We start from the raw sequence: 15,003 nt of genomic DNA on the forward strand, positions 1-15,003 counted from the left end.
TGACGTTATTTAACCCTTCTAAAATAGAAAAGTGTTCAAGCAGTGGAACTAATGTGCCGTTTAGAATTAGCATAATATACCTTTAACCTGCTATTGGTTTTGATCTCTTTCATTTCTGTACCACACACCACCATGCACACACCCCCTTGTGATTATCATTATAATGTGTGATCCTGTGTGTGTGTGTCTCCTCCAGTACATGGGTAATGTGGAGCCGTGGTGTAAGGCGTGTGGAGAAGGAGACCTGCCCTCTGAGCTACAGGACTTGGAGGACACCATCCACCATCACACAGGACTCTATGAGCACATCACCACTGCCTACTCTGAGGTACTATGGGGCCTGCAGTCACTACATATTCTGGTGCCCAGTGCTCATGTACTGAAGGGATTAGTTGGTGATTTAGCACTTTTTGTGTCATCGTGTTTTAAAGTAAAATAAATAGCATCTGCAACATGCACTCAAGTAATCCTGCATAATTCAGATTAATTTGTGTTTTCAAAGTTCATTGTCAACCTTTTCCCCACCTCACCTGGGATCTCTCCTATCTTCTCCTTTCCTGTCCCAGGTGAGCCAAGACGGGAAGTCCCTATTGGACAAGCTGCAGCGGCCCCTGACCCCGGGTAGTGCTGATTCGCTGACGGCCTCAGCCAACTACTCCAAGGCAGTGCACCACGTACTGGACATCATCCACGAGGTGCTACACCACCAGAGACAACTGGAAAACATCTGGCAACACCGCAAGGTCCGGCTGCACCAGCGCCTGCAGCTCTGTGTCTTCCAACAGGACGTCCAGCAGGTACACACGCTTAGGAAGACGCAGGCACACACACACACTCACACCTCACACACACACACAGTGACACAAACATACACACAAACACAAACAAACACACAGAATACATACTACACAGATACTTTACCATCATTGTCAGAGATCACTATACTTATTGTACAGTGTTTTATTAATCTAAAACCTGATTTTCATGCATGTTCAATACCAAAGAGAACCGTGTTGTAATTTTGCAGAGTACATTTAGCTGTCTCCACTTTCTTCAAAGCATTTTCAGTGGCTCCTGGGGTTTCTGAGTGAAAACTTATCTGTGTGAGTTGCTGACAGACCCTTGTGATTAGGACTGAGCTGGTTTCTACTTCTCTGTGCCCTGTGGACATGCTCGTTATTCTCTGTATCTCTCTCTCTGTATCTCTCGCTCTCTCTCCTGCTCTCTCTCTCTCTCTCTCTCTCTCTCTCTCTCTCTCTCTCTCTTTCTCTCTCTCCTGATACGTACTAGTTGCCATGGTAATCCAATGTACTGCCATGTAATGTGTTGCGTGTTCCATATGTCCCATAGAATGATGCGCTCTAAGAGGAGAGACCTTGAAAAACCTCAATCAAAATCCTGTTTATTCTTCTATTCAGCAATAATAGTGAGATGAGGCAACTGGCCACCCATCTGTTCAATAAATAATAAGGCCGTTATTAACTGAGATATATTATCACAGTCCATAGAAAGGCTGACACGTTGGTCTGTAGTGGATTATGGATTTCTTCATCCATGTTTCCTTATTAAAAGTGCCAGGCTGTGTCCCAAATGACACCCTATTCCGTATATAGTGCACTACTTTTGACCAAAACGTATGGACTAGGAATGGGGGACCGTTTGAGACGCAGGCCCAGACTTGGCACAGTGATACAGAGCAGAGGGTAGAGGGTGGGTCTGAACTGGGAAGGCATTATGTTATGGCAGTAGCCTTAGACAGAACAGGGCTGTCTATAGAGCTGTCCCAGACACAGTTTGTTAAGTCCCAAAGCTCCCCCTTGTGGCACAGCACATCATATCAGCTCCTACAATACATATCAATAACATCCCTGTTCATAGGCTAGTAGTCACTACACCTGGGTTCAACTAGTATCTGTTTTCTTACAAATGCTTCAAGCATTTAATTGAGCCTGCATGGAGTGCTGGGGTTGTACTTTTGGGACTAGCCTATTTAATTGATTCCAATCTAGCCCGGCAGGCTCAATCAAACGCTCAACATATCTGATTCCAAGTAGCGAATATCCAAAGGCCCATCACTGTACAGAGATGTTGTCATGGAGCATGTGCTACATCTCTCTAGGGTCCTAATAACAGCCTTTATTAGACACGGCTCTGGCAAACCCTCTCTGTACCGGTGTATTTCAGTCTCTCACTCTCTCGCCCCTGTGGGTGTGTGTGTGCAGGTGCTGGACTGGATAGAGAACCATGGTGAAGCCTTCCTCAGTAAGCATACCGGAGTGGGGAAGTCCCTACACAGAGCTCGGGCCTTGCAGAAGAGACACGAGGACTTTGAGGAGGTGGCCCAGGTGAGCTGGGACACACACACACACACACACACACACACACACACACACACACACACACACACACACACACACACACACACACACACACACACACACACACACAGAGAAAAATAGTATTATATTTTGTGAACTTATTCATTTATATGTTATTAGCCGATATGTTCATATAATTACCTGTAATGTGGCAGTCCGCATAATGTCTCTTCTAATGTCCCCCTGTCCAGAACACCTATACTAACGCTGACAAGCTGCTGGAGGCAGCAGAGCAGCTGGCCCAGACAGGAGAATGTGATCCAGAGGAGATCTACCAGGCAGCCCACCAGCTAGAGGACCGTATCCAGGACTTTGTACGTCGCGTGGAGCAACGTAAGGTCCTCCTGGACATGTCTGTGGCCTTCCATACTCACGTCAAAGAGGTACGACCCTGGGTCCCCTTATAGGCTTATACAGTAGACCTGTACCTGTTGAAAAACAGTACTAATGAAAGTTATTGTTGTATTTGATATACAGTATGTCTTGAGTCAGAGTCTACTAAATTGCATGAATCTGAGTGTGAAATGACTTTAAACCCTTTTAACTATTAAAGAAAGTTGTGTGTATTGAGACCTGCCAGCTAGCTGTTGTAATATTGATACCCCTCTAGAGGTGGTAATGACATCTGTTGTAGATGTTCTCATGGTAGGGCTGTGTGAGCGTTCTCCCCTGCTCACCCTGAGGAAAGTTTAAGTTCAACCTTTAAAGGAGTTCAACCTCCCCCTCGTCCCAGCCCAGTTAGTGTTGTGAAAGAGATGACAGCCAGCCAAGGTAATAAGAGGTTTGATACAGGAGTTTAGTGGCATGAAGAATTTATTACATCAGTACTGCCACATAACACACCACCCACACACTGAAGAGTAGAAGTGTGAGTGTGTGTGTGCGTGCATTATGTTGTATTTATACAACGGCTGGGTCTAATCCTGAATGCTGATTGGTTAAAACCGCATTCCAGCCTGTGTCTATTCCATAAATTAGCACCGGCTAAATCTATGACGTTAAAATGCATATTTACTCTGTTCCATCTGCATGCGCAATCCACTGTCTCATCAGCCCAGCCGAGCATCGTCTAGACATTATCTCACATTTCTTTTAAACAAGCATTTCGTTTTCAACAGAGGAGATTTGTATAAATCTTTCTGTTTTCCTCTCCAACGTTTGCAACATTGTTTCAATATTCAAATTCGATCTCCAGCTCTCACATAGTAATGAATGGGTAGGGAGTTGAGAGTCAGGATGAGACAGACAGGCAGACAGCTTTTTCAGCCATTCGAAATCAAGAATCAGCATACATTTTATGGATATATACAAAGAAATATTAATAGAAACCAGGTCAAACGAAATGAAGTGCAGCTAGTTTGCAGTCTTTCTAGCTTCAGTTTGAAGTGATTGTGTTAGTTGTGCTGTTGGCTAGCTCCTCAGAACAACAGTGTCCTAACGAGAGAGCACATTTTCTATGCCAGGTGAAATTGCGCATCATTAGCTCATTGTTATGGATGTCTCCAAATACATGTCACTAGAAAACAGCTTAAACAAATGCAAATCCAGCTACTTTGTTGTCATTCTGGCTACACTGTTTGATGTGACTATAAATTAGCTGTTATTGGCAAGCTAGCAAGCAAGGGATAAGAATGTTTTCAGCCAGTATGGCAATGGAACGTTTAGGACAAACAACTGGGTCGCGTCCATGGATACAGAACAAAAAGACTTAATGACTGGGTCGCGTCTCTGCCATCCGAACTGATAGAACAAACGACCAGCCAGCTTGGGTAGCAACCCTAGATTTGTGTCGGGACTATATCTTGTGGAAGGATGAAATAGTATGAATAAATTCATCAAAATAACATTTTTAATTAAAATATGTAAATCATTATTTGAATATGTTGGTAACCCGTAATAAAAGTGATAATGCCCCCAAAGCCGGTGTTTGGAGGATATATTGGCACGGTTTGCCAGCACTCTAACAACACCCCTGCCAATATATCCTCCAAACAGCGACTTCTCTGTCATCATCATCACAATGATGTGTGTGTGTGTGTGCTTTGACAGTGGATGGGCTGCCCAAACAGACGCTGACACATAGGCCTATTTTCCTGAGCGTAACACACATCTCCAACAGCCTAAACCCAGTGCCTCCCTCCCCCTCTACTACTCTCATCTACTAGACTGGAGCCTCTAGCTATTGCCACAATTTAAGAAGCTGTTCTGTTTCTGAAATACCTTCTATTCAAAGCTGTAATTTGTCATGCCTTTATTTGTGGTGAAGATTGCGTGTGTTGTGTTTGAAAGGTTTCCCTTGTAAGAAGGCAGACCTTTGGAATGAGTGTTTCTTCCCATTGTTCAATGTTGTGGCTGAGAGAGAGGTGGCAGTTTTACCTATAGAGTTGGTTCTTCACTATTGTCTCCTAAAAACAACATGAAGCTTTTATGAGAACGTTAACTTGCAGTCTGTGTTGTTTCAATCAATGTCATTTGTTTAGGCATTAATGAACAGCATTAACCTTTCTGTAAAGGTTCTGTGCCAGTGCGCTGTACTTTACTCTGCATGCTGACATTGATATCATCTTTACAGTGCATGACTCACACAGTGGTTGGTGGTGGCCTGATTTCCTTTATGTGTCCATATGGTGTAATAATACCCATCTGTTGTATAGAGGTGGTTGGATTAGGCCCAGTTCCAACTTTCCTCCTCTGTTTTTAGCCTGTGTTGTGTTTGCCTGTCTTTGTGTGTTAATATGGAAAAATAGAGCTGTATGAACTGGAACAAAACACATTTTGGGTCTCAAATGGCATCCTATTCCCTACACAGCACACTTTGAATTTTGAAAAGGGCCCTACGGGAGCTGGTCAAAAGTAATGCACTATATAGGGAATAGGGTGCCATTTGGGATGCATAGAAAAAAAGCAGTGGGTAGTAGTTGGGCAGGGAGGGTCCTACCTGCTGGTGCAAGTGCTTTAGTTTGGCCCACCCTGCCAATATAACCAGATGGTTAATCCTGCCACAATGACTCAATGCAGCTCCCTCCTTCACTCCTCTTTCTCTCCCTCTTTCCTCTGCTTTGTCCTTCTATACCTGGCTCTCTGTGTGATAGCAGTCAGCTCCTTTACCTTTCTAGTGTGTTTGTAGCGTAACAAGTTGGTCTCGTGTGATTGGCCGGCAGACCTCTTACTGTATTTCTGATTGGCCGCCTGTGCTGTCTGTCACTGTGTGCCCATGCAGCTGTGGACGTGGTTGGAGGAGCTGCAGAAGGAGCTGCTGGACGATGTGTATGCTGAGTCTGTGGAGGCGGTGCAAGACCTGATCAAACGCTTTGGCCAGCAGCAACAGACCACGCTGCAGGCCACTGTCAACGTCATCAAGGAGGGAGAGGACCTCATCCAGCAGCTCAGGTAGCTCACAGCGCACTCATCCTCCATCCTAAATCAATCCCTTCTAGGCCCTACCCGCCATAGAAATATCCTACCCCCTCTACTTTTGTAGATCTTAGCTAATTTACCAAGTAATAAAGGTAGTTTTGTGTTTATTTAGAGCTGTTCAGCATTTTAGAGCAGTATCACTGTCCCCGTAGGCTGTATTTACCCTACAGTTAGGAGGCAACAGAGATGCATTGGAAGCTTCGAAGATCATGCCTTCTAACACATAAATAATCTCTGCTAGCTGTTCCACCACCTACAGTGTTACCTGTAATTCATGACATTGAAACGAGTGTATTTAATGTGTTTGTTGACCTATCTAACCTCTGACTCTGGCCTCCACACAGGGACTCTGCTATCTCCAGTAACAAGACTCCCCACAACAGCTCCATGGCCCACATCCAGAGTGTCCTACAGCAGCTGGACGAGGCCCAGGCTCAGATGGAAGACCTGTTTCAGGAGAGGAAGATCAAACTGGAACTCTTCTTGCAACTACGCATCTTCGAGAGGGACGCCATCGACGTAGGTGGCCCCCATGTCCATAAAGTTCAGATCGATCAATCTCTCAATCAACCAATCTATCATGTCCTCTATTGCCCGTACAATGAGGGAAAAAAGTATTTGATCCCCTGCTGATTTTGTACGTTTGCCCACTGACAAAGAAATGATCAGTCTATAATTTGAACAGTGAGAGACAGAATAACAACAAAAAAATCCAGAGAAACGCATGTCAAAAATATTATAAATTGATTTGCATTTTAATGAGGAATAAGTATTTGACCCCTCTACAAAACATGACTTAGTACTTAGTGGAAAAACCCTTTTCGGCAATCACAGACGTCAGACATTTCTTGTAGTTGGCCACCAGGTTTGCACACATCTCAGGAGGGATTTTGTCCCATTCTTCTTTGCAGATCTTCTCCAAGTCATTAAGGTTTCGAGGCTGATGTTTGGCAACTCGAACCTTCAGCTCCCTCCACAGATTTTCTATGAGATTAAGGTCTGGAGACTGGTTAGGCCACTCCAGGACCTTAATGTGCTTCTTCTTGAGCCACTCCTTTGTTGCCATGGCCGTGTGTTCTGGGTCATTGTCATGCTGGAATACCCATCCACGACCCATTTTCAATGCCCTGGCTGAGGGAAGGAGGTTCTCACCCAAGATTTGACGGTACATGGCCCCATCCATCGTCCATTTGATGTGGTGAAGTTGTCCTGTCCCCTTAGCAGAAAAACACCCCCAAAGCATAATGTTTCCACCTCCATGTTTAACGGTGGGGATGGTGCATAGGCAGCATTCCTCCTCCTCCAAACACGACGAGTTGAGTTGATGCCAAAGAGCTCCATTTTGGTGTCATCTGACCACAACACTTTCCTCCAGTTGTCCTCTGAATCATTGAGATGTTCATTGGCAAACTTCAGACGGGCATGTATATGTGCTTTCTTGAGCAGGGGGACCTTGCGGGCGCTGCAGGATTTCTGTTCTTCACAGCGTAGTGTGTTACCAATAGTTTTTTTGGTGACTATGGTCCCAGCTGCCTTGATCATTGACAAGATCCTCCTGTGAAGTTCTGGGCTGCTTCCTCACCGTTCTCATGATCATTGCAACTCCATGAGGTGAGATCTTGCATGGAGCCCCAGGCCGAGGGAGATTGACATTTCTTTTGTGTTTCTTCCATTTGAGAATAATCGCACCAACTGTTGTCACCTTGTGACATCCTTGGAGAGCTCTTTGGCCTTGGCCATGGTGGAGAGTTTGGAATCTGATTGATTGATTGCTTCTGTGGACAGGTGTCTTTTATACAGGTAACAAACTGAGATTAGGAGCACTCCCTTTAAGAGTGTGCTCTTAATCTCAGCTCGTTACCTGTATAAAAGACATTGGGAGCCAGAAATCTTTCTGATTGAGAGGGGGTCAAATACTTATTTCCCTCATTAAAATGCGAATCAATTTATAACATTTTTGACATGTGTTTTTCTGGATTTTTTTGTTGTTATTCTGTCTCTCACTGTTCAAATAAACCTACCATTAAAAGTATAGATTGATCATTTCTTTGTTAGTGGGCAAACATACAAAATCAGCAGAGGATCAAATACTTTTTTCCCTCACTGTATCTGACTGGTGTCTTTTCCAGAGATTGAATGTTTCACAGTTAGTGTTTCTGTAGTAGTTTTATCTGATAGTGTAAGGTCTTCAGTCCCTGCTGAGAGACTCCAACGAGTATTTCTGCTTCTGACGTTATTCTAATCTCTTTCTTTCCTGTTACACCATCAAAGGACTGAAGCAGTACAGTTGTTGATTAATGATATTGATTCACATCCCAGAAATACCTCGGTAGTTGGTTGAATGTGGATAATCTTGTGACTAAGCTAAAATTGAAATTGGGTTTTTATTTTCGTAATAAGACTTGCTTCCCTCTTATGGCTAGAAAGAAGCTTGTTCAGGCCACTTTTCTCTCTATAATTGATTATGGTGACTTGTTGTATATGCATGCAACCTCCTCCGTCTTACAGAGACTGGACTCTGTTTATCATGCAACCTCCTCCGTCTTACAGAGACTGGACTCTGTTTATCATGCAACCTCCTCCGTCTTACAGAGACTGGACTCTGTTTATCATGCAACCTCCTCCGGCTTACAGAGACTGGACTCTGTTTATCATGCAGCCTCCTCTGTCTTACAGAGACTGGACTCTGTTTATCATGCAGCCTCCTCCATCTTACAGAGACTGGACTCTGTTTATCATGCAACCTCCTCCGTCTTACAGAGACTTGACTCTGTTTATCATGCAACCTCCTCCGTCTTACAGAGACTGGTCTCTGTTTATCATGCAACCTCCTCTGTCTTACAGAGACTGGACTCTGTTTATCATGCAACCTCCTCCGTCTTACAGAGACTGGACTCGGTTTATCATGCAATCTCCTCCGTCTTACAGAGACTGGACTCTGTTTATCATGCAACCATCTCCGTCTTACAGAGACTGGTCTCTGTTTATCATGCAACCTCCTCCGTGTTACAGGGACTGGACTCTGTTTATCATGCAACCTCCTCCGTCTTACAGAGACCGGACTCTGTTTATCATGCAACCTCCTCCGTCTTACAGAGACTGGACTCGGTTTATCATGCAACCTCCTCCATCTTACAGAGACCGGACTCTGTTTATCATGCAACCTCCTCCGTCTTACAGAGATTGGACTCTGTTTATCATGCAACCTCCTCCGTCTTACAGAGACTGGACTCTGTTTATCATGCAACCATCTCCGTCTTACAGAGACTGGTCTCTGTTTATCATGCAACCTCCTCCGTCTTACAGAGACTGGACTCGGTTTTTCATGCAACCTCCTCCGTCTTACAGAGACTGGACTCTGTTTATCATCAAATCAAATCAAATTTATTTATATAGCCCTTCGTACATCAGCTGATATCTCAAAGTGCTGTACAGAAACCCAGCCTAAAACCCCAAACAGCAAGCAATGCAGGTGTAGAAGCACGGTGGCTAGGAAAAACTCCCTAGAAAGGCCAAAACCTAGGAAGAAACTTAGAGAGGAACCAGGCTATGTGGGGTGGCCAGTCCTCTTCTGGCTGTGACGGGTGGAGATTATAACAGAACATGGCCAAGATGTTCAAATGTTCATAAATGACCAGCATGGTCGTATAATAATAAGGCAGAACAGTTGAAACTGGAGCAGCAGCACAGTCAGATGGACTGGGGACAGCAAGGAGTCATCATGTCAGGTAGTCCTGGGGCATGGTCCTAGGGCTCAGTTCCTCCGAGAGAGAGAGAAAAAAAGAGAGAATTAGAGAGAGCATATGTGGGGTGGCCAGTCCTCTTCTGGCTGTGCCGGGTGGAGATTAAAACAGAACATGGCCAAGATGTTCAAATGTTCATAAATGATCAGCATGTTCGAATAATAAGAAGGCAGAACAGTTGAAACTGGAGCAGCAGCACGGCCAGGTGGACTGGGGACAGCAAGGAGTCATCATGTCAGGTAATCCTGGGGCATGGTCCTAGGGCTCAGGTCCTCCGAGAGAGAGAGAAGGAGAGAATTAGAGAACGCACACTTAGATTCACATAGGACACCGAATAGGACAGGAGAAGTACTCCAGATATAACACACTGACCCTAGCCCCCCGACACATAAACTACTGCAGCATAAATACTGGAGGCTGAGACAGGAGGGGTCAGGAGACACTGTGGACCCATCCGAGGACACCCCCGGACAGGGCCAAACAGGAAGGATATAACCCCACCCACTTTGCCAAAGCACAGCCCCCACACCACTAGAGGGATATCTTCAACCACCAACTTACCATCCTGAGACAGGGCTGAGTATAGCCCACAAAGATCTCCGCCATGGCACAACCCAAGGGGGGGCGCCAACCCAGACAGGATGACCACATCAGTGAATCAACCCACTCAGGTGACGCACCCCTTCCAGGGACGGCATGAGAGGGCCCCAGTAAGCCAGTGACTCAGCCCCTGTAATAGGGTTCATGCAACCTCCTCCGTCTTACAGAGACCGGACTCTGTTTATCATGCAACCTCCTCCGTCTTACAGAGATTGGACTCTGTTTATCATGCAACCTCCTCCGTCTTACAGAGACCGGACTCTGTTTATCATGCAACCATCTCCGTCTTACAGAGACTGGACTCTGTTTATCATGCAACCTCCTCCGTCTTACAGAGACTGGACTCTGTTTATCATGCAACCTCCTCCGTCTTACAGAGACTGGACTCTGTTTATCATGCAACCTCCTCCGTCTTACAGAGACTGGACTCTGTTTATCATGCAACCTCCTCCGTCTTACAGAGACTGGACTCTGTTTATCATGCAACCTCCTCCGTCTTACAGAGTCTGGACTCTGTTTATCATGCAACCTCCTCCGTCTTACAGAGACTGGACTCGGTTTATCATGCAACCTCCTCCGTCTTACAGAGACTGGACTCGGTTTATCATGCAACCATCTCCGTCTTACAGAGACTGGACTCTGTTTATCATGCAACCTCCTCCGTCTTACAGAGACTGGACTCGGTTTATCATGCAACCTCCTCCGTCTTACAGAGACTGGACTCTGTTTATCATCAAATCAAATCAAATTTATTTATATAGCCCTTCGTACATCAGCTGATATCTCAAAGTGCTGTACAGAAACCCAGCCTAAAACCCCAAACAGCAAGCAATGCAGGTGTAGAAGCACGGTGGCTAGGAAAAACTCCCTAGAAAGGCCAAAACCTAGGAAGAAACTTAGAGAGGAACCAGGCTATGTGGGGTGGCCAGTCCTCTTCTGGCTGTGACGGGTGGAGATTATAACAGAACATGGCCAAGATGTTCAAATGTTCATAAATGACCAGCATGGTCGTATAATAATAAGGCAGAACAGTTGAAACTGGAGCAGCAGCACAGTCAGATGGACTGGGGACAGCAAGGAGTCATCATGTCAGGTAGTCCTGGGGCATGGTCCTAGGGCTCAGTTCCTCCGAGAGAGAGAGAAAAAAAGAGAGAATTAGAGAGAGCATATGTGGGGTGGCCAGTCCTCTTCTGGCTGTGCCGGGTGGAGATTAAAACAGAACATGGCCAAGATGTTCAAATGTTCATAAATGATCAGCATGTTCGAATAATAAGAAGGCAGAACAGTTGAAACTGGAGCAGCAGCACGGCCAGGTGGACTGGGGACAGCAAGGAGTCATCATGTCAGGTAATCCTGGGGCATGGTCCTAGGGCTCAGGTCCTCCGAGAGAGAGAGAAGGAGAGAATTAGAGAACGCACACTTAGATTCACATAGGACACCGAATAGGACAGGAGAAGTACTCCAGATATAACACACTGACCCTAGCCCCCCGACACATAAACTACTGCAGCATAAATACTGGAGGCTGAGACAGGAGGGGTCAGGAGACACTGTGGACCCATCCGAGGACACCCCCGGACAGGGCCAAACAGGAAGGATATAACCCCACCCACTTTGCCAAAGCACAGCCCCCACACCACTAGAGGGATATCTTCAACCACCAACTTACCATCCTGAGACAGGGCTGAGTATAGCCCACAAAGATCTCCGCCATGGCACAACCCAAGGGGGGGCGCCAACCCAGACAGGATGACCACATCAGTGAATCAACCCACTCAGGTGACGCACCCCTTCCAGGGACGGCATGAGAGGGCCCCAGTAAGCCAGTGACTCAGCCCCTGTAATAGGGTTCATGCAACCTCCTCCGTCTTACAGAGACCGGACTCTGTTTATCATGCAACCTCCTCCGTCTTACAGAGATTGGACTCTGTTTATCATGCAACCTCCTCCGTCTTACAGAGACCGGACTCTGTTTATCATGCAACCATCTCCGTCTTACAGAGACTGGACTCTGTTTATCATGCAACCTCCTCCGTCTTACAGAGACTGGACTCTGTTTATCATGCAACCTCCTCCGTCTTACAGAGACTGGACTCTGTTTATCATGCAACCTCCTCCGTCTTACAGAGACTGGACTCTGTTTATCATGCAACCTCCTCCGTCTTACAGAGACTGGACTCTGTTTATCATGCAACCTCCTCCGTCTTACAGAGTCTGGACTCTGTTTATCATGCAACCTCCTCCGTCTTACAGAGACTGGACTCGGTTTATCATGCAACCTCCTCCGTCTTACAGAGACTGGACTCGGTTTATCATGCAACCATCTCCGTCTTACAGAGACTGGACTCTGTTTATCATGCAACCTCCTCCGTCTTACAGAGACTGGACTCGGTTTATCATGCAACCTCCTCCGTCTTACAGAGACTGGACTCTGTTTATCATGCAACCATCTCCGTCTTACAGAGACTGGACTCTGTTTATCATGCAACCTCCTCCGTCTTACAGAGACTGGACTCGGTTTATCATGCAACCATCTCCGTCTTACAGAGACTGGACTCTGTTTATCATGCAACCTCCTCCGTCTTACAGAGACTGGACTCTGTTTATCATGCAACCTCCTCCGTCTTACAGAGATTGGACTCTGTTTATCATGCAACCTCCTCCGTCTTACAGAGACTGGACTCGGTTTATCATGCAACCTCCTCCGTCTTACAGAGACTGGACTCGGTTTATCATGCAACCTCCTCCGTCTTACAGAGACTGGACTCTGTTTATCATGCAACCTCCTCCGTCTTACAGAGACTGGACTCGGTTTATCATGCAACCTCCTCCGTCTTACAGAGACTGGACTCTGTTTATCATGCAACCTCCTCCGTCTTACAGAGATTGGACTCGGTTTATCATGCAACCATCTCCGTCTTACAGAGACTGGACTCGGTTTATCATGCAACCTCCTCCGTCTTACAGAGACTGGACTCGGTTTATCATGCAACCTCCTCCGTCTTACAGAGACTGGACTCTGTTTATCATGCAACCTCCTCCGTCTTACAGAGACTGGACTCGGTTTATCATGCAACCTCCTCCGTCTTACAGAGACTGGACTCTGTTTATCAAGCAACCTCCTCCGTCTTACAGAGACTGGACTCTGTTTATCATGCAACCTCCTCCGTCTTACAGAGACTGGACTCTGTTTATCATGCAACCTCCTCCGTCTTACAGAGACTGGACTCTGTTTATCATGCAACCTCCTCCGTCTTACAGAGACTGGACTCGGTTTATCATTCAACCTCCTCTGTCTTACAGAGACTGGACTCGGTTTATCATGCAACCTCCTCCGTCTTACAGAGACTGGACTCTGTTTATCATGCAACCTCCTCCGTCTTACAGAGACTGGACTCTGTTTATCATGCATCCTTGCGCTTTATTACAAATGCCAAGTCACTCCCCCACCACTGTACATTGTACCAAATGGTGGGTTGGACCTCACTTTGTATGCGCAGAAAGATACATTTGTATGTGTTCATCTACAAAGCCCTTTTAGGTCAACTCCCTCTTTACCTCTGTAGTCTCCCACACCACCAGCAGTTACCATATCCGGTCTGCTAGGTGGTTGCAACTTAAAGTCCCCAGGACTTTCACAGTATTAGGCAAGACTGCCTTTTCTTCTTGTGCAATAGACGCACTCTGTGTGTGTCTGTGTGTCTGTGCGTGTGCGTGTGCGCGTGCGTGCATGTGTGTGTGTGTGACTAGTGTGACTGCTGCACTACTATTGTGACATAACACCTCAGTGTGAGATGGGCTGCATGTGCAGACAGGCAAGGGGCAGTGTGTGCCAAACACGGGTCGATATTTCATTCACTGACTGTAGGTTTCCACTTGGGAGAGACATGTGAGACATCTTTATGATAAAATGAATAGGAATATGAATGCAATGTCATGTGATTTGTTGTAATGTCAAACTGCACTGTAGTCTACTTACTGCTCCGAAAACTAAACGTCCTCTTCCTCTATCCAATGACCTTGTTATTTCAACACAACACCAACACTTCAGGTATGTGTGTGCCTTGTTTCCCCTCACACACGCACACACACACACACACACACACACACACACACACACACACACACACACACACACACACACACACACACACACACACACACACACACACACACACACACACACACACACACACACACACACACACACACACACACACACACACACACACACATACCTGAATTGTTGGTGTTGTGTTGCAATAACAGGGTCATTGGACAGAGGAGGAGGATGTTTTTCGTTTTCGGCACATTCTATTCATTTATCATAAAGATGTCTCACATGTCTCTCCCAAGTGGAAACCTACAGTCAGTAAATGAATTATCGAACCATGCTTGGCACACACTGCCCCTTGCCTGTCTGCACATGCAGCCCATCTCACACTGAGGTGTAATGTCACAATAGTAGTGCAGCAGTCACACTAGTCTGTGTGGTAAGAGACCACAGCCAGACTGGTACAGTATTTTCACCTCAGAGGTGCAGCACAGTAAAGCCTTCACATTAGCTGTGATCTGTGGGAGGGACGGAGCGGTATGTCAGTCAGTCAGTCAATATGACACAGGAGAGAGGGAGGGAGAGGTTGTTTTCCCTCTACTCCTCCTCTTCACACCCCCAGGATGCTGTTCCTTCTTGGCTCCCAATGAGGGGTTCCGCAGGAACATGCTGGTTCAGGTTCAGGTTTGAGGTGAGGCAGAGGCATGGCACGCAGTGTCCCAGTCAGTCCCAGAGCAGGATTCCTGTCCTCACGGAGCCAGTCTCCTCTCCATGAGCCAGGAGGAGGGAAAGATGGTGTGTGTACTTAGAC

General features: G+C 46.2%; 1 protein-coding gene across 7 annotated transcripts in view; it reads left to right on the forward strand.

Annotated features, from left to right (window-relative positions):
* LOC109901917 (triple functional domain protein) overlaps positions 1-15,003 on the forward strand; it is a 139,407-nt gene that overhangs the window by 64,705 nt on the left and 59,699 nt on the right. For all 7 annotated transcript variants that reach the window (XR_004202781.1, XM_031788336.1, XM_031788341.1 and 4 more), the window contains 6 exons: positions 197-328; positions 567-797; positions 2,223-2,345; positions 2,570-2,761; positions 5,599-5,768; positions 6,140-6,314. Coding sequence is in view for 6 of the 7 variants with exons in the window: in XM_031788336.1 (XP_031644196.1) it covers positions 197-328; positions 567-797; positions 2,223-2,345; positions 2,570-2,761; positions 5,599-5,768; positions 6,140-6,314 (1,023 nt within the window). In the remaining variant the exon portion in view is untranslated. The remainder of the gene's footprint in view (positions 1-196; positions 329-566; positions 798-2,222; positions 2,346-2,569; positions 2,762-5,598; positions 5,769-6,139; positions 6,315-15,003) is intronic.

This window comes from Oncorhynchus kisutch, linkage group LG2 (genome assembly GCF_002021735.2).
Source record: "Oncorhynchus kisutch isolate 150728-3 linkage group LG2, Okis_V2, whole genome shotgun sequence".
In the NCBI taxonomy this organism is placed as follows: domain Eukaryota; kingdom Metazoa; phylum Chordata; class Actinopteri; order Salmoniformes; family Salmonidae; genus Oncorhynchus; species Oncorhynchus kisutch.